At 37.7% G+C, this 23,788-nt stretch overlaps 1 protein-coding gene across 3 annotated transcripts in view; it reads right to left on the reverse strand.

The window, feature by feature from the left end:
- EML4 (EMAP like 4) overlaps positions 1-23,788 on the reverse strand; it is a 163,527-nt gene that overhangs the window by 17,887 nt on the left and 121,852 nt on the right. For all 3 annotated transcript variants that reach the window (XM_050754786.1, XM_050754788.1, XM_050754787.1), the window contains 7 exons: positions 22,856-22,951; positions 15,338-15,472; positions 15,081-15,216; positions 9,624-9,775; positions 7,771-7,896; positions 7,554-7,685; positions 6,453-6,520 (listed from right to left, as the gene is read on the reverse strand). In XM_050754786.1, coding sequence (XP_050610743.1) covers positions 6,453-6,520; positions 7,554-7,685; positions 7,771-7,896; positions 9,624-9,775; positions 15,081-15,216; positions 15,338-15,472; positions 22,856-22,951 — 845 coding nt within the window. The remainder of the gene's footprint in view (positions 1-6,452; positions 6,521-7,553; positions 7,686-7,770; positions 7,897-9,623; positions 9,776-15,080; positions 15,217-15,337; positions 15,473-22,855; positions 22,952-23,788) is intronic.

A 23,788-nucleotide genomic window follows, 5' to 3' on the forward strand; every position in this document is an offset into this window, starting at 1 on the left:
TATTTCTTTAATTATTAATACATTATCAGACACTAATTCTTCTACTTTTGGTAAATCATTTTTAGTAGTAATTCAATGTTTGTTATTAAAGGTATACAATTTCCATACATAATTTTGGAGTTCCCACCCCTTTTCATTGCAAGCACTATGTTTTACCTTCAGAAAAGACTTTTTGGCTCAGAGGCTCCATCTCTAACAAATCCTCTAGCCAAGGGGATTTTCTACAAATTAAAAAACATTTTTTAAAAAAAATTTCACTCCTGGCTTCAAGAGATCTTCCTGCCTGGGCCTTGGGCCTGAGCCACCATGATGGCCAAATAAACAAATATTTAAGTTTTTACTATTTCATTGTATTCTTATTCTAGTCTAGAGTATATACATTAGAACCAAGTTTCTGGCTGGGTGTGATGGCTCATGCCTGTAATTCCAGCACTTTGGGAGGCTGAGACAAGCAGATCACTTGAGGTCAGGAGTTCAACACCAGCTTGGCCAAATGGTGAAACCCTGTCTCTACTAGAAATACAAAAATTAGCCAGGCACGGTGGTCCACACCTGTAGTCCCAGCTACCTGGCATGCTGAGGCACAAGAATCGCCTGAACCCAGGAGGCAGAGGCTGCAGTGAGCTGAGATTGTGCCACTGCACTCCATCTTGGGCAACAGAGCAAGACTCTGCAAAAGGGAAAAGGGAAAGGGAAGTGGAAGATCCATTAGGCCTTACAGAATCCCACAATGATTGTAACTATGGTACTGGCATTAAGCACAGATTTTTTTATATATATATATAAATGGAACAGAATTCAAAGTCCAGAGAAAATCTCATACATCTTTGGTCAATTTATTTTCAAAAATGGTGCCAATACTATTCAATGGAGAAAGAAAAGTCTTTTCAACAAATGGTGCTGTAACTGAATATCCACATACAAACGAATGAAGTTGGACACCTACTGGGCCATACTATATATGAAGATTAACTCAAGACGAATTGGAGACCTAAAGGTAAGAGCTACAACTATAAAACTCTTAGAAGATAACATAGAAATAAATATTTATGCCCAAGAAACAAGAGAAAGAACAGATAAACTACATCAAAACTTAAAACTCTGGTGCTACTAACAACAGCAAGAAAGTGAAAAGACCACCCTCAGCATGAGAAAAAATATTTCAAAAAGATCTACAAGGAACTGTATCCAGAATGTATAAAAAACTCTTACAAGAACAGACAACCCAATTCAAAGATGGGCACAGGATTTCAACATACATTTCTCTCAAGAGAATATACAAGCGGCCAATAAGTACTTGAAGAAATGCTCAACATCATTAGCCATCAAAGAATCATAATGAAAAACCGCTTCACACCCACTAGGATGGCTATAATCAAAACACAGATAATAATATGTATTGGCAAAGATGTGGAGAAACTGAAACCCCTCATACATTGCCGGTGGAATCATAAGCCAATAATGGCTGCTGTGAAAAAGTTTGGTAGTTCCTAAAAAAACAAAACAAAATTTTTTGTTGCTGTTGTTTTGTTTTTGAAAAAGGATCTCACTCTGTCATCTAGGCTGGAGTGCAGTGGTGCCATCATAGCTCCCTATGATAGCCTCAACCTCCCAGATTCAAATTATCCTCCCACCTCAGGCTTTTGAGTAGCTGGGACCACAGGCATGCACCACCATGCCTGGCTAATTTTTTTTTAATTTTTTTTTGTAGAGGCAAGGTCTTGCTATATTGCCCAGGCTGGTCTCAAACTCCTGGGCTCAAGTGATCCTCCTGCTTCAGCCTCCCAAAGTGTGGGGATTACAGGTGTGAGCCACTGTGCCTGGCCTTAAAATGTTAAACATGGAGTTATCACATAACCCAACAATTCTACTCCTTTATATCCCAGAGAGCTGAAAACATATATCCACTCTAAAGCTCGTGTATGAATGTATGTAGCAGCATTATTCATAGCAGCCAAAAAGTGGAAATAACCCCTATGTCCATCAATTGATGAAGGTGGTATATCCATACAATGGAATGTTATTTGGCCATAATACACGCTATGTATGAAGTACTCAACGCGGATAAACCTTGAAAACATTAAGTGAAAGAAGCTAATCACAAAACACGTTATATGATTCATTCCATTTATAGAAAATGCCCAGAACAGATAACCTACAAAAACAGAAAGTGGGTCAGTTGCCTAGAGCAAGGGGGAGGTGGGTGGGGTAATGGGGAATGACTATTAATGGGTACAGGATTTCTTTCTGGGTTAAAAATTGTTCTGAAATTAGACTGTGAGGACAGCTGCACAACCCTGTGAACTTACTGAATTATATATCTTAAATCAGTGAATTTTATAGTATATGAATTATTTTTTCTTTCTTTTTTGGGGGGGTATGTGAATTATATCTCAACAAAGCTGTTAAAAAGAATCCTTTCTATGTGAGCATTAACTTCTGCTTTCTGTTTTGAGACAGTGCCCAGGCTGGAGTGCAATGGTGTGATCTTAGTTCACTGCAACCTCTGCCTCCTGGAATCAAGCAATCCTCCTGCCTCAGCCTCCCGAGTAGCAGGGACTACAGATGCACACACCACCACGCCTGGTTAATTAAAAAAATTTTTTTGTAGAGACAGGGTTTTGCCATGTTGCCCAGGCTGGTTTCAAACTCCTAGGCTCAAGCAATCCACCTGCCTTGGCCTCCTCCCAAAGTGCTGGGTTTACAGGCATGAGCCGCCGTGCCCAGGAGCATTAATGTGTTAAGGAAGTAGTATGTCCACTTAAGGTTACAGGTTTAATTTTTTTCTCTTAAAATTACATTAATAATATATTATTTTAAAATGATAATTGTACTTATTTGACGCTTTATTCACACTGTGCTTACTCTTTGGTTACATGAAGTAGAAGATATCCAGATCTGGACATGAAGACATCATTACATTTTTTTTACTAGTCACTTTTTTTTGATCATGCACAACTTGGACATGTGTTGCATTCTACTAGAAAAATGTCCTTGGCTGGGTATGGTGGCTCATGCCTGTAATCCCACTACTTTGGGAGGCCCAGGCAAGGTGATCACTTGAGGCCAGGGGTTCGAGACCAGCCTGGCCAACATGGCGAAACCCTGTCTCTACTAAAAATATAAAAATTAGCTGGGTATGGTGGTGGGCACCTGTAATCCCAGCTACTTAGGAGGCTGAGGCTAGAGAATCACTTGAGCCTGGGAGGCAGAGGTTACAGTGAGCTGAGATCACACCATTGCACTCCAGGCTGGGAGAAAGAGGGAAACTGTCTCTAAATAAATAAATAAAAATAAAAATAAATACATAAAATAAAATAAAAATTTCCTAACCCTAGGTGTGAGTTTTTTCAGGCTTAGGGTCAGTGATAATAATAGAATGGCTACACTAAGATTTTTCCACTTCAGACAATACAGTCAGGTATTCACAGATCCAAGGCAAAAATAAAAACAAACGAGAAAGTTTCCCAAGGACCAACAGAACCTAACCAGATGTGAAACCAAAGACAGGAGTTACATACAGAATGAACACTGACAACTACATCTCCCCTAGATTCTAATCAATCTCCAAATGGACTGCCAGCACTTTCAATTTAGTTATCGCATCACTCTCAGTTATAAAGTGTTTTCTACTTACAACTCCAAGAGAAACCAATTGGCTTAACTTTAGTTTAAGTCACTAAAATCGAGTGACTTTCCATTTTAAGCTTGTCAATGATGACTTCACAGCTATGTAAATGTTCGAAAGTAATTCCAGTGAGTTTTTCAGAACAATTTTCCCTTACAAATTGGGGCTGTGTATGTACATTTGTAAACACAGTGTTTTCTTCAACCAAGCAGTTTATCTTCATGATTCAAACCCCGCTAGCCTTACAATCGCCCATTTAGTGTTTGACTCCTTTGTATACATAGTATGCTTTAAAAATGTCAATCAGTGATTTAATTGTCAAAGACAAACCTTCCTAACAATATTTCTAAGAAATGCTATAAATATCTCAAAGAGTATTGTTGGATTAGAGGAAAGGACAGGCTTTGGAACCATGCAGCACCTGAGCTCAATCACAAGTAACAGCACTCTATGGGTCTTGGTTTCCTGTCTGTGCAATCATGATATTAATAAACACTTTGTTACATTCTTGTGAAGATTAGGAGTAACAGATAAAAAGAATTTAGCGGCTGGGCACCGTGGCTCATGCCTGTAATCCTAGCACTTTGGGAGGCCGAGGCGGGTGGATCACGAGGTCAGATTGAGACCATCCTGGCTAATACAGTGAAACTTTAGTAGAGAGTAACACGTCTCTACTAAAAATACAAAAAAAAAAAAAAAATTAGCCGGGTGTGGTGGTGGGCGCCTGTAGTCCCAGCTACTTTGGAGGCTGAGGCAGGAGAATGGTGTGAACCTGGGAGGCGGAGCTTGCAATGAGCCGAGATTGCGTCACTGCACTCCAGCTTGGGTGACAGAGTGAGACTCCATCTCAAAAAAAAAAAAAAAGATTTTAGCACAAGGTCATCAGACACTGAATAAATGATATCTCTTACTTTTATTATTTCAAGGACTTTAGCATGTGTGATAAAATAAAGATTTGAAGTGAATTTCTTTGTGGTTTTCTGAAAACTAGATCAGTACTACACCTCAGATGGTTTACTACGTGCTTAACAACAATTTTTTTTGTTTGAAGAAAATAATTTCCTCCAAATCCTACAGTGACCTGTCATGTGTCTTTCTCAAAGACAATGGACCAAATTCGGTCCAAATGGACAACTGTCCAAGTCTAAGTGCTTTTAAACCTCATAATGATCTATTACTAATGTGTTTTGGGGAAGATCTGAGCTAGCCTTCTACATTTGCAAAGTATCACCAATTGCTCTCTCCAGCAGCCTAGTTCTAAATTTCAATGATTTCACTCAATAGCATCTCTAGTTGCACATTCATAATTCAATTATCTTTAAAGACCTGTTTTTCCATTATACTGAAAGATTCTGCAGCACTATATGTAAGAAGAAATTGGAATGTTTTCACATTTCAGGTTTTAATTTGTATCTAACAGCCAGAAGGAAAAATTGCTACCAAAAAAAATCCCCTCTAAATGACTAAATTTAGTTTTAGAATTAAATGAATTAGTTGGTTTAAAGTATTTAAGTCTTATATATAAACAAAAATATTTACATAAGTATGTTCACAATAGTCTCACCCCATTAAAAATCAGCATTCCACATTTTTTAATGAGTTTAATTTTGGGAAAATTGACTTCATGTTTTTCTTTGCCTCCTTAAAAATGTGAGGAGGACTACTTACTAGCAGAGGCAATAAAGATGAGTCAATTAAAGATACATAAATCATCAACATGTTAACCTTAGAAAGGTACTACGCAAGGTCTGCAAGACAGGTCTTAAATTATTTTAGAAAATGTATCTTTATTATATATCTGCATAGCATTTAAAATAAGACAGGATGGCAAAAGGTATAGCACAAACAACTTATAAATGCTCAATTGTGTTACATCAGCTTCAAATCCTTCCCCTGCATAAAAGAAAATGAGGAGAGAAATTTTGTGATTCTTCTAATTTCACAAAGTCAAATCTGCTAACTCCTTTTCAATGAAGCCCATAATGACCCCTCTATCATTTTGCAACTGCACTCCTTCTTAATCTCCCAACATTTTCCCTATCCTCACATGGTTCTTAACATTTTCTAATATAATTCGTTATGATGTTTATTATTTTTATGTTTTATATTTTGTAGAGATGGGGTCTCATTCAGGCTGGTCTGAAACTCCTGGCCTCAAGCAATCTTCCTGCCTCAGCCTCCCAAAGCACTGGAATTACTGGCGTGGGCTACTACAACTGGCCTTCGTTTTTTTTATTTTTATTTTTTTGAGATGGAGCCTTGCTCTGTTGCCCAGGCTGGAGTGCAGTGGCACAATCTCGGCTCACTGCAACCTCTGTCTCCCAGGTTCAACTGATTCTCCTGCCTTAGCCTCCCAAGTAGCTGGGATTACAGGTGTGCGCCATCACACCCGGCTAATTTTTGTATTTTTAGTAGAGATGGGGTTTTGCCACATTGGCCAGGCTGGTTTCGAACTCCTGACCTCAGGTGATCTGCCTACCTTGGCCTCCCAAAGTGCTGGGATTACAAGTATGAGCCACCGTGTCTGGCTGCATCAGGCCTTATTTTTTATTTTCTGTCCCATACACACTAAAATGTGGGCTTCACAGGGCAGGAATTTTTGTTTTGTTTTCTGTTGTATTCTGAATACATACAATAGCATGTAGCAATAGGCAGGTGCCCAATAAATAACTGAATTGTATGAATATACATAACAGATAAGAACAACAAGTATATTAGTGTGCCACTTAAGAGATTAATTCTCCAGATCAGATCGAGGACATTCCTGATTAAGCATTTAAACATCCCACCACTTCAGGTTACTCAGCTCACTTAAAGACCCTACCTGCCTGAGTGCGTTCCTATGGCCACCACTGTGCCACTTGGATGAAAATCTGCACAGTGTCCTGGTTCCTAGAAAAGAGACAGACAGCTGTTGGGGAGTACATGAGAAAGTCTCCCTAGATCTATGGGGATAGTGGCAAAAACATCTGAAAATAACCTGTTTCATATAAACATAAAATTTCCATCAACTTTGTAGCTAATGAGAAATAACACGCGGCTATCAGAGGAAAAAGAATTTCAGAGCATGAAGGGGATATGCTGGCAGAGTGGTGAGGGAAAGGGACAACCAGCTTGTGGCTAGGGAGTGGAACAATAATAAGGATAACAACAACAAACACTGGTACAGTTCTTTAGCATCCACAAAGAACCTGTATCCACCTTTTGGGCTAGAGAAGGTGGATGTCTGGGTTGGGTAGAGAGAAAATACAGTAAGAGACCACTCAGAAAGAAGACAGTACAGCCTGTTAGTGAGTAGCACTTACTGAATCCAACTGCAACGCCACCCGAGGCACAAATATTTCCACAATAATTAATGCTATATAGATATGTGAAATCTTTATGATTTTACCACTGAAGCTGATGGACAAATTGAGCTTTTACGCTGCTAACTTCTTATTTATTTTTTGAGACGGAGTCTCGCTCTGTTGGCCAGGCTGGAGTGCAGTGGCGTGATCTTGGCTCACTGCAAGCTCCACCTCCCAGGTTCACGCCATTCTCCTGCCTCAGCCTCCCGAGTAGCTGGGACTACAGGCGCCCGCCACCACGCCCGGCTAATTTTTTGTATTTTTAGTAGAGACGGGGTTTCACCGTGTTAGGCAGGATGGTCTCGATCTCCTGACCTCGTGATCCGCCCGCCTTGGCCTCCCAAAGTGCTAGGATTACAGGCGTGAGCCACCATGCCCGGCCTAACTTACTTCTTTAAAATCAGTTCATGTTCACACTTTAAGACTAAACACTACTCTCTTATCTCCACCCTCTTTTACTAAATCATATGTTTACATTGGTTTAAATCAACACTTAGTCCTTTTTACTCTGCTGCTCTCAACTTTCAGTGTGAGGAGTTTCTGTGGGGAGGTTAATAATCACATCTTGCTTCACTTACATCTACCAGCCTGGTCCATTCCAGCCTGTGTTCCATTGAGTTCCACAGGCACACCTGCCTGTCCTGAGCACATGTCAAGAGCAAATCTTTGAAGGGATGTGTAGCAAGACCCCAAAGCTCATCTGTATGACCCTGAAAATGAAAGACACTCATTGCTATAAAAACCAAAGAACATAATAAAAAATACTCAGTTAATGGTTAGTATCACACAGCTTACCTGTACTTCTATTTGGAAGCCATCATTAAATGTTCCCCGTAAAATAAAGTTTCGTGATGTGCCTACTAAAAATTGATCTGCCTTTCCTTCTGCTACAGCTCTGATTGTGCCATACTGATCAGGAACCTAGAAAAAAAAGTGTAAAGTCACCATATACATACTAACATGCATTAATTACTACTCGAAGCCTGCATTTATAGCTATAAGCAATTATGAGGTAACTATGACAAAAGCCCAAATTTGAACATGGTAATCTTGTACTACTAATAATTTATTTGTCCAGACAATTACATTTTATTATACTGAAGTTATAATAATTATCAACACTCTTTGCTTCAATTAATTTTAAACATGTATTTTACATGATTTTAGGAGTAAAGGGTTAAGAATAGGGAAAAAAGGCTGGGCGTGGTGGCTCACACCTATAATCCCAGCACATTTGGAGGCCAAGGCAGGTGGATCATCTGAGGTCAGGAGTTTGGGACCAGTCTGGCCAACATGGTGAAACCCCATTTCTACTAAAAATACAAAAATTAGCCAAGTGTGGTGGCAGGCGCCTATAATCCCAGCTACTCAGGAGGCTGAGGCAGGAGAATTGCTTGAACCCGGAGGCAGAGGTTACAGTTAGCCAACATTGGGCCGCTGTATTCCAGCCTGGGCGACAGAGCAAGACTCTGTCTCAGGAAAAAAAAAAAAAAAAGAAAGAAAAATGAAGTAAGTTCTATTAGATCACATGAAGAATGTGGTTGGGTTTTGTTACTTATTAGTTATATTAGTTACATTACTTTGGGTAAGTTACTTAGCCTAAGAAACATTTTCTGTAATATGAGGATAATAATACATGACCTACCTACTCTTGATTGTTGTACGGATCAAAATATAAAAATATTCTCACCACAAAAAAATGACAAATGCATGAGGCAACAGATATAATAACTACCCTGACTGGATTACTATACAGCATATCTGTATCAAAACATCAGACTGTATCCCATAAATATGTTCAATTACAATGTGTCAATTAAAAAAATGTAATGTGGAATTTCTTTGTAAATTAAAAAACAATATATTGTAAAGTATTGTAATAATAGGACTCCTTGGGAGAGCAGTTTCGTTTAATGCAATACATGGAACAATCTCAGTGAACGCTGTGTTAATACATTTAATAATAATCTCAAAGAATGATTCTGAAATAATGAAATTATAAATCCCACTTTACAAAGTGGGATCTAAAATTACTCCTATAAATACAAATAACTGAATTCTAAGAGTAATTCAAATTTATGTTAGAAATGGGAAAGGAAGGAGTGAACTAGACTGTATAGCTTTTAATAACAAAGGATATGAGTTATCTGTGAAGAAAATAGTGATGGAAGTTGCATTTTCAGTATGAACTGAAGGTTGTGATTAAGCAACTCTTTACTATCCATCTTCTTGGAAATAAAATCCAAGAGCAGTACTATCAGAATCCTCTTTTTAAGAGGATTTTCCAGAAGATTTTCTCTGGAAAGAATGTTACATGTAGAAAAAAAAAAACACTAAGCATAAATCCAAAATATAAGTCACCAAAAAAGAGAAGAAAAATTAAACTTTGTGACATTTGCTCTGGTTTTAACAGGCAAATTATTCTGCCTAATCTTTAAAAATATTCTTTCAAATTATTTTGTTTAATGGTCTTTAGTTTTTTTTGAAAAAAGTTATCTTAAAGGCAACAGCAAACTCCTTTCTTGAGGGAAGGAAACGAAATTATAAGAATTTAATAAGTTTGCCAGAAAAGTGTAGTTATCTTAATGTGGGACAAAATACCTGAGTTTAGAGTATTTAATATTTTTATATTCCGTTTCCATCCTTACCTCTATTTCTCTTTCAGGATTCAGATCGTGATCCCACAGAATTATTTTTCTGTCTTTCCCTCCTCCAGTTAATAACATCCCATTTCTCATCTGACAAAGTGTGAACACACTGCCATCATGAGCTTTGATTTGTTTGCTGATTTGATATACACCTAATATGAGGGAAAAATAAAAACACTAGTGATAATACTTTTCACCAGATTTTAGTGTCTATTTGGAAGAAAACTTCAGTAGAACTAGAGTTAACAATCAGAATGTTCTATATGACTCAATCAAAAACCTACTTTCAGCAAGTCTGTGCAAAGCAGGTAGTAAAGCTTAAGGCATAATATAATCTTCTGCATTTATATCAATATTTATTTACTCTGAAAATATTTCAAGATATTTTCCTCCAAAAAAACCAAAGCTAAAGTAGTGATAATTCCACAGACAAAAGGGGATATAGCATAGGTTTCCGAACTTTACTATCTCTCATAATCATCTTGTATGGTAGACAGAGTAGGTATTACTCTTCTGATTTTAGAGCTCAAGACATAAGAGGTACAGGAGCAGCTTAGGGGATACCACATAGTTAGCTAATAACAAAGCTGTGACTAGACTCAAGTCTCCCACCATGATGTTCCTTTAACTTTGCAAAAACATCTTTGTTTCCTTCTGAGGTAACAGTCACAATGTTTAACACTGTACAACCATTGTTAACACAGAGGCCTTCTGCTGTGCCAAGGAATACTCCCCTTTATTGCTGAGATACAGGAGCACTATGGAAGTTATTGGGACAAAGGTAGGCAGTGGATACCTGTAGCAGTGGCTTTTGACCTACTAGCAGAGAATAATTTCAGTATTTTAAAAATTAATTCAGCTGTACCAATGTGATGGCTAAATGACAGCCCAGTTTTCTTGTATACCCATAGCACACGTTGTTAAGTACCCAGGGAGTGACCAATGGGGTACATATAAGGTATTTTAGGCAAAACACATGTGGTTTTTAGATTATATTTTGCCCCCTTTTAAGGGTGAGGATAAGATGATAGTACTCATACCTTTTTCTTTGGTATTCATAAATGCCTTCCTCAGAGAAGCTCTTTAGCTAGATAGGCTAGCAGAGCAAGAGTGAAGCTTTTTGGAAGATGATGTCCGACAGAATTAGTTACCAGGTTCAAAATGGGAAGTTACAGCCTTATTGAAATATGGCTAAATTAAGTCAATAAATAGCCCTTAGTCCTCTTGAAAAAATTCAGGTTTAACAACTATTCATTTTCTAAAACTGTTCAACTGATGAATGGATTTTAAAAACATAGTATATCTATATTTAGATATAGATATACTATATAATGTGGTATCACTCAGCCATAAAAAGGCATGAGGTATTGATACATGCTACCACCACATGGATGAACCTTAAAAACATAATGAGAAGTGAAGGCTGGGCGCCGTGGCTCATACCTGTAATCTCAGCACTCGGGGAGGTTGAGCGGGGTGGATCACCTGAGGTCAGGGGTTTGAAACCAACCTGGCCAACACAGCAAAATCCCATCTCTACTAAAAATACAAAATTAGCCAGGCATGATGGCACATGCCTATAACTCCAGTTACTTGGGAGGCTGAGGCAGGAGAATCGCTTGAACCTGGGAGGCTGAGGTTCAGTGAGCCGAAATTGCACCACTGCACTTCAGCCTGGGCAACAAGAGTGAAACTCCGTCTCAAAAAACAAACAAACAGGCCGGGCGCGGTGGCTCACGCCTGTAATCCCAGCACTTTGGGAGGCCGAGACGGGCGGATCACGAGGTCAGGAGATCAAGACCATCCTGGCTAACACAGTGAAACCCCGTCTCTACTAAAAAAATACAAAAAACTAGCCGGGCGAGGTGGCGGGCGCCTGTAGTCCCAGCTATTCGGGAGGCTGAGGCGGGAGAATGGCGTAAACCCGGGAGGCGGAGCTTGCAGTGAGCTGAGATCCGGCCACTGCACTCCAGCCTGGGCGACAGAGCGAGACTCCGTCTCAAACAAACAAACCAACCAACCAACCAACCAACCAAACCAAAACAAAAACAACTAAGTGAAAGAAGCAAGTCATAAAAGACCACACATTGTATGACTCCATTTATATGAAATGTCCCGAACAAGTAAATCTATAGAGACCTAAAGGAGATTGGTGGTTACCTAGGGGCTGAGGGGAGGGAGAAATGGAAAGGGACTACTAACAGGTACAGGTTTTTTTTGGGGGGTGAGGAAAATGTCCTTAGGTTAAATAGTGGTAATGGCTGTACAACCTTGTAAATATACTAAAAACCACTGAACTTTGAAGGGATACTTCAATAGAGTAGATTTCATGGTATGTGAATTATATCTCAAAGCTGTTACTGAGACTGTTCTTTTTTACTATTTGAGCTGCTATTATATTTAACAAATTAACTAAAATTTCTAAGGCTTTGGTATCCTAAAAAAAATTCTCTCAGTGTGAGTATGCTAGTGGTACAAATACTTAATAGATGGGTATATACGGCAGGGAGACAGGAAAGGGCCTGCTTGATTTGGAGGACAGCTTGCCTAATTCAGCAGAGGTGGAAGTAGAACTCCAACAAATGTGCTGTTCAGGTCAACTGTCTCCACTTACACCAACATTTCTCATCTAAAAATACCTTAAAAATTGAACAACACAATTGTGTTCAGTGGAAAAGGCAGACAAGTATCTATCTCTGTTCTGATGTGACCATGAGAGTGAGGACACCTGAGAGATGTGAATTTTCTGAGAGTACTACTGGCTTTATTTGGACATTAAAAATAGAGAAAAGCAAATTTTAGGCTTATTTCCCTATGCATGGTCAAACTAACAACAGTAGCCTGAAGGCATCATATAAGAAAACACAAAAAGCAGAGGTGTGGGAGTTTCATAGTTCTCCATTAAAATGTAAGAAAATAAAGTTTTTCTATTCTTAAGTCCACTGTCCATATTTCAAAACATGACAAAAACCTTGTTAAACACTTAAAATCCTCCCAGAATGATGGAAAACTAGAAAATAAAAAATAAATATGAAGAAAAAAATGCTTCATCAGAAATAAAAATACTCTATATAGTGATCAAGTCAGTGAGTCCTTCTCACTCCAGGAAAGTTATTTCCTGAGGTGGACCTAGTATCAATTTAGCTTAAAAAATTCAGTGATTCCAATTTAAACAAATTATCAGTTTCCTTTATATAATATTTACCTATAAAACAAATTTCTAGCCAAAGATATCTTTCTTATGGGCCTGTATTTCTGATATTCCAGTTGCCAAATAATGTTTGAAATCCCTGCCAAGCAAAATAATTACTCTTGAATTTAAAAAACCTACTCTGCCTTCAGGCTTACTCATATGGTCAAGTCTATCCAAACTTAATCACAAATCTCGCCCTTCTCATCTCTAACAGAAACAAAGCTTCCATAAAAAGCTTCCATAAAAGTTTACACTGCCTGCCAAATAAAGACGTTTGGAAGGCTTTCTGTGCCTGTTTAAATAATCAAATATTAGGGAGACTTTGAAATTTATGTTGTATTCTTAGCAACTGGGCCAATTTGATTATTTGGAGAACACATAAAATGGCAGTGTTTCTTAGCTCCTTTGCAAGACTTAAGAATAGTGAACATTTTAATGGTTCTGTAGATACTCTCAACTTCCACTTACCCACTTAAAAGATTACAAATTATTTTGCATAAGAACAATTTCAGTCTATTTCATATGTGTAAGAAACAAATAACAAAGACCTCATACCTACTTAAGAAATAGAAAATACTAATTACTTGAAGTTCCCATTAATTTATTAGGAATAAATGGTTTGGAAACAAGAAAAAAAATATAACAGCACTTTTAAGACATAAAATACAGTTTTGGTTTGTCTCCTATTTACAAAAGTAAAAGGATTAGTTGTGAAATTACACTTCTGCCATTCAAAAATGTCCTTTAATCAGACACGATGTCACAGTACACTCAAATTTTGGTTGGTAAGACTGCCACAAGTGCAGAAATGTCATAGTTGGGAATATGTAAATTGGACCTACTGAAATCTGGGAGCAAGAATTAAAATATGGAAACTCTGGGCACTTATTCTGGTCTGGACTTCCATTTATTTCACTGTGCTCACCAAATCCTCCCCAGCCAACTGAAAACCTCAAATTCTTAGCAACTTAACCCATAATAGGGTTAAGTCATGTGGCAAAGTACAAGACAGGCCATTTCATGTGCCCAGCAATTTACAAGATTGGATTTCCTGTTTCCTGTTTGTGCATATGTAGAGAGGCTAAGCCACAAATTTTTCAAAGACCAAAATAAAAACCTCTGAACCTCTTCTTCCTGTCCCCAACCTGAACACAAACATTAACACTAACAAAAGGGTGTATTTATACCCAAATTCTGCTCAGTGTTGGAGATTCGTGAACAATTTAAAAGTCACTGTTTTAATATACTATGCTGTTCCTGGCATTTCTGATACTAAGTAAATGTGCCCAGGAAAGAAAAATGAGAAAAAAAGAAGAGAAATAAACAGGAAAAGTAGTTAATATACTTTCATTGTAACTCTCTTTTTTAAGAACCCTCAACCCACTGCCATTCTTCTCGTATGTAAATTTTGAATCTACACTGAACGAAAGAGGCTAAGAATATATAGCCAATGATTGAGATCAGGGTCAACGGTAATACAATTTAAGGCTTACTGTTTTAAACTTAATATGTCTAATTCAATTCAACAGCTGAGCTTAGAAATTCATGTGAATGGATTTGAAAAACATTTAATTCAAACATTAATTTAGTAACAGATGGTCCCTGACTTATGTTGGTTCAATTTATTATTTTTTGACATTATGACAGATTTATCAGGATATAATGCCATCCAGAAGTCAAGGAGCATTTGAATATATGTCCTAAAAAATACAGTACAAAACTCTGTGCAGTCATAAGAAAATAGTAACATGAAATTTAAATTCCACATTTTGGTGAAAATAGTGCTTTCATCAAGACTATTCAACTTTTGCTCCTACATTGACACCCAAAGTTAAGATGAAAGTTATTTCCTTAATGTTTGACAAATAGTTTTCAAACAGCTAGTTTATGAGTTTATTCCTTTTTTCTCCCCTCTCCCATTTTATCACATGGCCATGCATTCTGCCCTAACAGATAACCCAGAACCAGCTCAAGGGAGAGTGAGCCTCTATACTTTTTAAACTAACATATATCATTTCTTTCTAATTATTAATTTCCTAAAGGGAATGGTTCAGTGTAGTCAAATGTGGATTATATAAGCTCAATAAATAACTGGATAAATAATTTCATTAAAAAAGATTATGAAGAAGGTGAAAACAAAAGGTATGTTTGTGACTTGCTCATATTGTTACACTGCAGCTCTTTCTCTCCTGGTCTAATAGATGGAACTGAAAGAGCACTATGTGAGAATTTTAAGAAGTGAGTTTAATATAAGAATACTGTACCTTTAGGTCCTTTCCCAGGTGTGGGCTCTACAGTAGTTTTGCTCCATATAAGCATGACTCCACCTGAGTCTCCAGTAAGAACATCTCCATTCCCCAAGAATGCTAAACACTGCACAAATTTTGGCTTTTCATATTTCTACAAGGAAACAATGAAAATTTTCAATTTTCTTTTTGCCATGACGACTTGATGCTTACTCAACAATTTAAAAAATTAAAGATTTATATACTTAATGACATTAAAACAATCTGATCCTTACCCCAAAAATTCCCTGTTTTCTTGTTAGTGAATTGCCACTCCAGGTCCAGAAGAAAATATGAGATTTACCGCACGTAATTATGGTATTTGCATCTGTTGGGTGAAACTCCACAGCCAAAACAACTTCATTTGTTGTCTATAAAAAGGGAAATAAAACTTTAGATGAATGTATATCCTTATCTTCTTCAAGTATCAATTCAATTACTGCTACTGACAACGATAGGGAAAGATTTTGAGAAAATGCCTCTTCTTCCAAGATAATTTTCCTGAAAAATTTTGATAATGTATTTTTGGGATGATTTAAATTTGATGTCCTTGTATTATTATATCACCTTTTGTGCTACTTATAAAAACTCTGCATTAGACATTTATATATATATCTTTAACTTTTTGCACATGCCAGAAAAGTACATTTAAAACTATCAAATCTAAGAGCAATGTACATTCTTCCTTAAAGACACTGCTATTTGTATTAAAAGAAAAAAAAAAGAAACTGTCTTATCTTTCTTTGTACTATTATCACAGAGCATTTATTTATTTATTTATTTATTTATTTTTTTTTTTTGAGACAGAGTCTCGCTTAGTTGCCCAGGCTGGAGTGCAGTGGCGCGATCTCGGCTCACTGCAAGCTCCGCCTCCCGGGTTCACGCCATTCTCCTGCCTCAGCCTCCCGAGTAGCTGGGACTACAGGCGCCCGCCGCCTCGCCCGGCTAATTTTTTTTGCATTTTTAGTAGAGACGGGGTTTCACAGTGTTAGCCAGGATGGTCTCGATCTCCTGACCTTGTGATCCGCCCGCCTCAGCCTCCCAAAGTGCTGGGATTACAGGCGTGAGCCACCGCGCCCGGCCACAGAGCATTTATTCATACAATTTTTTTTTTTGAGATGTAGTCTTGCTCTGTCACCCAGGGTAGAGTGCAATGGAGTGATCTCGGCTCACGACAACCTCTGCCTCCAGGGTTCAAGGGATTCTCCTGCCTTAGCCTCCCCAGTAGCTGGGACCACAGGCACCCGCCACCATGCCCAGCTAATTTCTGTATTTTCAGTAGAGACATGGTTTCACCATGTTGGCTAGGCTGGGCTCAAACTCCTGACCTCAAGTCATCCGCCCACCTCAGCCTCCCAAAGTGCTAGAGACTAGGACTAATTTAGAGATAGGTCCTTCAGGCTGAACTCTTAAAAAGTAGATTTAGAATGGTCACTACTGATTCCTACGGAAATGAAAACAAAAACATTCCCAGAGAGCTTTTATGCTCTTTTCCCTCAAAAAATCTAGCAAAGACAGGTTTTAGGTTTAAAAGATTTATGGTGGACTAGGAAGAACACAAGCATGAGACTCAAGAAGAAATTACTAGTTTTTTCATTAAAATGATTTCAATTGAGGATATTATTCTAAAACATTGTATTTCTATAATTTCAGTAAATCATAATTCTTACTAAATTGATATTTTAGAGTAAAATCATCTACTCAAACTTAACAGTGAGGTGATACCTACCTACATGCCTGTAAAGCTACTTATTAGCTAGTGTTTATTTACAGAGTGATCATTAATGTCCACTTTTTAACTCAGCAAAGAACTTTATGTGTATGCAAGCATTTCCTCTTGGCAAAACAACATGGGCCAGGCATGGTGGCTCACACCTGTAATCCCAGCATTTTGGGAGGCTGAGGTGGGTTGATCACGAGGTCAGGAGTTCAAGATCAGCCTGGCCAAGCTGGTGAAACCCCATCTCTACTAAAAATACAAAAAAGTAGCTGGGCGTGGTGGTGGGCACCTGTAATCCCAGCTACTTGGGAGGCTGAGGCAGAGAATTGCTTGAACCTGGGAGGTGAAGGCTGCAGTGAGCCGAGATTGCGCCACTGCACTCCAGCCTGGGTGACAGAGTGAAACTCCATATCAAAACAAAACAAAACCATGATAAAGATGATAGTCTTATGAACTGAGTTAAAAATAATAAATTTTAGGTTATACCAATAAAATGACACTTGAAAGGGTTGTTTTCAATTCTTTTTTTCCCCCACAGTTCTAATATTTCCATGAGTTTTACATTTCTGTTACTTAACATTTGGGCTTAGGGGCCTTTGCATAAGCACATAAATAAAATTCAACTAATAAAATCTAATCTAGGCCAGGTGTTGTGGCTTATGCCTGTAATCCCAATGCTTTGGGTGGCCAAGGTTGGAGGATTGCTGAGCCCAGGAGTTAGAGATCAGCCTGTGCAACATAGTGAGACCTGTCTCTACAAAAAGTAAATTAGCCGGCGTGGTGGTGTGCCCTGTAGTCTTAGCTACTTGGGAGGCTGAGGCTGGAGGATCATTTGAGCCCTGGAGTTTGAGGTTGCAGTGAGCTGTGATTAAGCCACTGCACTCCAGCCTGGGTGAAGCGTGAGACCCTGACCAAAAAAGGAAAAAAAAAGATGAAGATAAAGTATAGCATATCTTGCTTGTTATATAATTTTCCAGTGATTGAGTAGTATGGAACTATATATATATTTAGCAAGTCTAAGTAAGGTTTAAAGATTAACTGAACAGTCTTTAGTTCTCACTCAGACAAATCAAAACTACTTGACAGTTAAATCTTAGGCCAAATTAAGATAATCAAAGGGTTGTAAAACTAACAACAAATATTCCCAGTATACCCATCATGCTAGTGATAAGACAGTCAAGATATAAACTGAAGAACTCTATGAGTTTAAATCATTTTGCGTATGAGTATTGCCTTACAGGATATTATAACTTCTCACTGATATATAATACTATATATATCATATATATAATATATATATAACACTATATATAATATATATGCACACAGATTTTAAGTACATAGCGCAATAAAGTTTTACAAATTGAACACATTGCTATTCAGCATTCAGAACAAGAAACAAAACATTAGTAACATTCCATAAATACCCTAGATCCCCTTTCCAGTCACTATCCCCTTCCCCTATTTAACCATTATCCTCCTGACTCTTAGCAGTAAAGATTAGTTTTCTCTGTTTCATTCAAATGGAATTATACACAATGCATTCCTTCATGTCTGGGTTATTTTCTTAACATTTCATTTGTAAGATCCATTTGTGTTGGTGCACATAGTTGTACCTTGTTCGTTCTATTTGCTCTATTGTATTCTTTTGTACGAAAATATCACATTATTGACTTATCCATTCTCCTGCTGATGGGCAGGGTAGTTTCCATATTTTTGGCTACCATAAACAGCACTGCTATTTGCGTTCTAGCAAACACATGTATATATTTCTGCTGAGATGAACAATTTGGGCCAGAAGGCATGCATATGTTCGACTTTAGGTTATGTCAAATAGTTTTCCGAAATTCATTAAACTGTTCCTAAATTCACTAAGGAACAATCCACAAAGTTCCTAAATTCACTAAAATTTATCTTTCTGCTCTAAAAGTGTCCTTTCCTCCATGTCCCACAAAACTCCCATAATCCAGAATACAGTTGCCAACGCCTAAGAACTGAAGAGATAATATGGTTATATCAACTTATATGCCCAGCAGACTGTGTAAGAGTTCCAGTTACTTAGAATCCTCACCAATCTTAGTATTTTTGTCTTTTTCATGTAAGATATTTTGGTAAGTGCACAGTGGTATTGAACTTGAGTTTTAATTTGAATTTCTTTGATAATTAATGAGGTTGAGTACCTTTACATATGCTTATTAATCACCTGGACACCCTGTTTTATGTAGTACCGGAAGTCTTTTGCTGTTTAAAAAACTGTCTTTTTCTTACTGAACTATAGATGTTTATATATTCAGAACATGAGTGTTTTGTTGGAAGTATGTATCACAAATACTTTCTCACACTCTTAAAGGTGTCTTGATAGGCTGGGCCTGGTGGCTCACACCTGTAATCCCAGCACTTTGGGAGGCTGAGATGGGAGGATCACTTGAGGTGAGGAGTTTGAGACCAGCCTGGCAACATGGTGAAACCCTGACTCTATTTTAAAAATACAAAAATTAGCTAGGCATGGTGGTGCATGCCTGTAATCCCAGCTACTCAGGAAGCTGAGGCAGGAAAACCACTTGAACCCAGGAGGTGGAGGCTGCAGCAGTGAGCCAAGATCACGCCACTGCACTCCAGCCTGGGTGAAAGAATAAGACTGTCTCAAAAAAAAAAAAAAGGCGTCTTGATAAAGAGAAGTTTTAAATATGATTTATCTTTTTCTCTCATTATAGTTAGTACTTTATATGCCTTGTTTAAATCTACTTATAAAGGTGTTCTGTATTTTCTTCTAAAAGCTTTACTGTTTTTTACCTTTCATGCTAAGATGCATAATCCATCTAAAACAGATTTTTCTGAATGCTGTGAGGTAGGGGTCAAGGCTAATTTTTTTTCACATGAGTATCCAATTAATCCACCACCATTCACTGAAAACATTATTCTTTGCCCACTGCATTGCCACCTTTGGCATTAGTCAAGCAACTGATTTGTGTAACCTGTTTCTATATTCTCTTCCATTGATCTACGTTTGAACCACAATATCTTATAATAAGTCTTCATATTTCATATTTTATGTACTTTAACCTTATTCTTTTTTTGTTTTTTTTTTTGAGACAGAGTCTGGCTCTGTCACCCAGGCTGGAGTGCAGTGGCGCGATCTCGGCTCACTACAAGCTCTGCCTCCCGGGTTGTCATTCTCCTGCCTCAGCCTCCCGAGTAACTGGGACTACAGGCGCCTGCCACCACACCCGGCTAATTTTTTGTATTTTTAGTAGAGACGGGGTTTCATCGTGTTAGTCAGGATGGTCTCGATCTCCTGACCTCGTGATCCACCCGCCTCAGCCTCCTGGGATTACAGGTGTGAGCCACTGCGCCTGGCCAACCTTATTCTCTTTATTCACAATTGTCTTGACTATTCCCTATTCCTTCCCCTTCATATTTCCACATATATTCAGTTTGTCAACTCCTATGAAAGCTGAGTTTTAACTATGCTGAATGTATAGCTCAATATGCAAAACTGACATCTTTATTGTCTCCTATCCATGATTATGTAATATCCCTCCTCTTTAATTTCTGTCAGTAAGGTTTTTAAGTTGCCTTACTTTTATTTTTATTTTGAAAATTAAAAAAAAAAAATTTTGAGACAGGGTCTCGCTCTGTTGCCCAGGCTGGAGTGCAGTGGCACAATCTCAGCTCACTGCAGCCTCAATCTCCTGGTCTCAGTTGATCCTTCCACCTCAGCCTCCCAAATAGATGGAACTACAAGTGTGCACCACCATGCGCTGATTTTTTTTTTTTTTTTTTTTTTTGGTAGAGACAAGGTCTCATTATGTTTGCCCAGGCTGGTCTCAAACTCCTGGGCTCAAGCGATCCTCTGGCCTTGGCCTCCCAAAGTGCTTGGATTATAGGCGTGAGCCACAGCACCTAGGTCCTTACTGAATTTTAATATTAATTTTTTATTGTTTTTCATGAGAGGTCCCACAAGCTCGGGTCATCTGGGCTGCCCTCGCCTTACTGAATTTTAAACTTACATAAATTAAAAAGTTATACATCCACTCCTCAAATCCTTGTGACTTAAGCAATGATGGAGCTCATCTACAGTAGAACAGGTCTATTTACAGTAGAATAAGGTCAAAACAGGGAGAAGAGGAGAAGACAGTCAACCTGTAATCCAGTCCCTGAATCAAGGCATTTCTGAGTCAAAATCTCCCTCTGACCTTTACTAGAGGCTTTCTCTTCCTCCCTAAACAGGAGTCAATACAACCTCTGTTTTGATTAAGTTAACTTTATTTTTATTATTTTTTGAGACGAAGTCTTGCTCTGTCACACAGACCGGAGTGCAATGGCGCAATCTTGGCTCACTGCAACCTCCACCTCCAGGATTCAAACAATTCTCTTGCCTCAGCCTCCAGGGTAGCTGGGGTTACAAGCACCCACCACCACATCTGGCTAATTTTTTTTTTTTTTGTATTTTTAATACAGCTGGGGTTTCACCATGTTGGCCAGGCTGGTCTTGAACTCCTGACCTCTAATGATCTACCCACTTTGGTCTCTCAAAGTGCTGAGATTACAGGTGTGAGCAACCATCCCTGGCCAGATTAAGTTAATTTCAATTGTTTTGCAGTCGCTTGTACTAGGAAGTGTTATAATGCAGATATTTGGGACACGGTGTTTAGAGAACTTCCTGACTACCTGGATGTGAGAAGCGAGGTAAAAAGGGCCATGAATGATGTCCAAGTTTCTAGCTTAGGTAGCTAGGTGAAATGCGGTGTCAATCACTAGGGAATGAAACTGGTGGTTGGGGGCTAGGAAAGATGATTAGGTACAGATTTGAACATATTGATTTTCATTTGTGGTAGAGGACATTCAAATAAAGATGTCTACGATGCAACTAGAAATATGAGTTAAACCTATTAGAGATCTGGGCTGGAGATAACTGATACGGGACTCAGCAGATAGAAAATGAGGCCATGGGAGCAGCATATAGTATCAGTGGAGCATCTCGAATAAAACTCTGAAGAACACCAACATTTAAGGTCCTGGAAAGGAGATCAAGAAATGGCCAGTAGGAGGAAAACCACAAGACTTCATCTGGTAAACCTTACTATGAAGAATCAAAATTGATATATTTCATTTTCATGCAACTTCCCTATGTTTCAATGTTAAATTAGTCTGAATAACTGGAAGTCAATCTATATCTTCATTTATGTTTTCTAGTTTGAGGTTTTCTGACAACTTACATTCCTTTTAAGTACAATCAAATCTACTTCTTTCAAAATGTTAAGTTAAACATCATATAATCTTTTTGCCCAACAAGCTAAAAGCTTGAAGCTTACTCAAAACAAAACTGTTAAGAGAGAGGAGTTGGAGAGAAATGTGATGTTATTTAAGAGTATGGCAAATATTACACAGACTTTTTAAAGCCATTTTGTCACTTTGAATCTTTAAAAAAGCCTGTCAGAGGGAGAAGTCCATTTCTGGCTCATATAAACACAGCTTCAATGCATTTTACATTCTTCTCTTGCAATTTACAGCTTGATCCACACAGAGATCAACCCTTGTACTGTAAAGAGTTACAATGCAATTATAGCAATTATAAATGCTATAGAATTTTCTAAAATAATCCTACAAACATAATTAAGACCAAAAAACTTATCATAAGCCCTCCAGTTACATCAGCCATATTCCTACTGAATTTTTCCTCTAGATTTCTAAAACTTTAAAGATGGAATGAAATTACATATTTTATTAAAGAAGAAAACCAAGAAGAGTGTTCAGTCTTAATTTTGAGATCAGACATCCATCTACTCTGGCATTTCAGGACTATAGTAATGTCTGAAATATTGAAATTGCTTCAAGTTGCTTGACTATTTTATCTTGTATAACTATAGTGTTAATATCTTAAGGATTATGACAAATCACTAAATTTGTTGAATTTGGCCAGATCTGCTTTTGCGGCTTAAGAACAGATTGTTCCAATACCGATATAGTTCCAAATACCTGCAAAACAAATAATGTACTCTAAAAAATAATACTCAGTTTTTTAAAAATTTACCTTTATTTCTGCTCCTTTTGCTTTTTTCTGCCAGTCCCATACAGTAAGCATATGTTCATTGGAGTCATCAATAACACATAAATGAACACCTGAATCCTAAAGAAAAATCAATTAAAGGCATTTTAAAATTCACTGATAGGGCTGACATTCTAAGAAAGAAATACCATATTATTAAAACTGCTAATAGAAAGATAACCCAAAATCTTTTAAACTCATCACTCTTTGAAACATAATGCACTATTTACCACAATTATATTTTCCTCAAAAATATAAAGATTCTTTTAAAAAATGTTCTATTTAAATCCCCTCATCTCTCCATGTTGGTTTCCACTTGCCATCTAGTCACTCCTGTTATTCAGAGATAGTGACTAATTTTGAGGCTATCCTAGTCCCTTCTGCATCTTACGCTTCCTTCTTGCTGCCTGTATTAAGGTATTTTTCCTTGTGGTAGGTAAGAAGAAATGTACATAATTTCATAACTTTGTTCCTCACTAAATTTTGACAGTTTGACAGAATAAGCTAAAATTCATGGCTATTTTAAAGTTTGCTGATTTCAGTTTTCTGTGAGATATCTGACTTACATTAACACCAATAAACAACCTAAGTAAAATTATAATGAAATTCCTTTTTTATAATGAAATTTCCTATTTTTCTGAAACCATTCTCATTCACGTATTTTAAGTCTCCCAGTTTAAGAAAAATAACTATAGATGATATTAAATGATTTTTTAAATAGTAGCATTTGTGAAATATGCTTTACAATGTTATGGAACACAGAAACATTGTAGGGAAGAGTGAGAGGCACTGAGGAAGGGCAGAGCTTACTCTCTTCTCCTCTTTATCTTTCTCTTAGCCTAAATTGGAATATTATCTGAATTAGAAAAGATAGAGTTATGAGGCAATACAAGATGGTCTTAACACTGTAACAATGGT

Source organism: Macaca thibetana, chromosome 13 (assembly GCF_024542745.1).
Source record: "Macaca thibetana thibetana isolate TM-01 chromosome 13, ASM2454274v1, whole genome shotgun sequence".
Lineage (NCBI taxonomy): Eukaryota > Metazoa > Chordata > Mammalia > Primates > Cercopithecidae > Macaca > Macaca thibetana.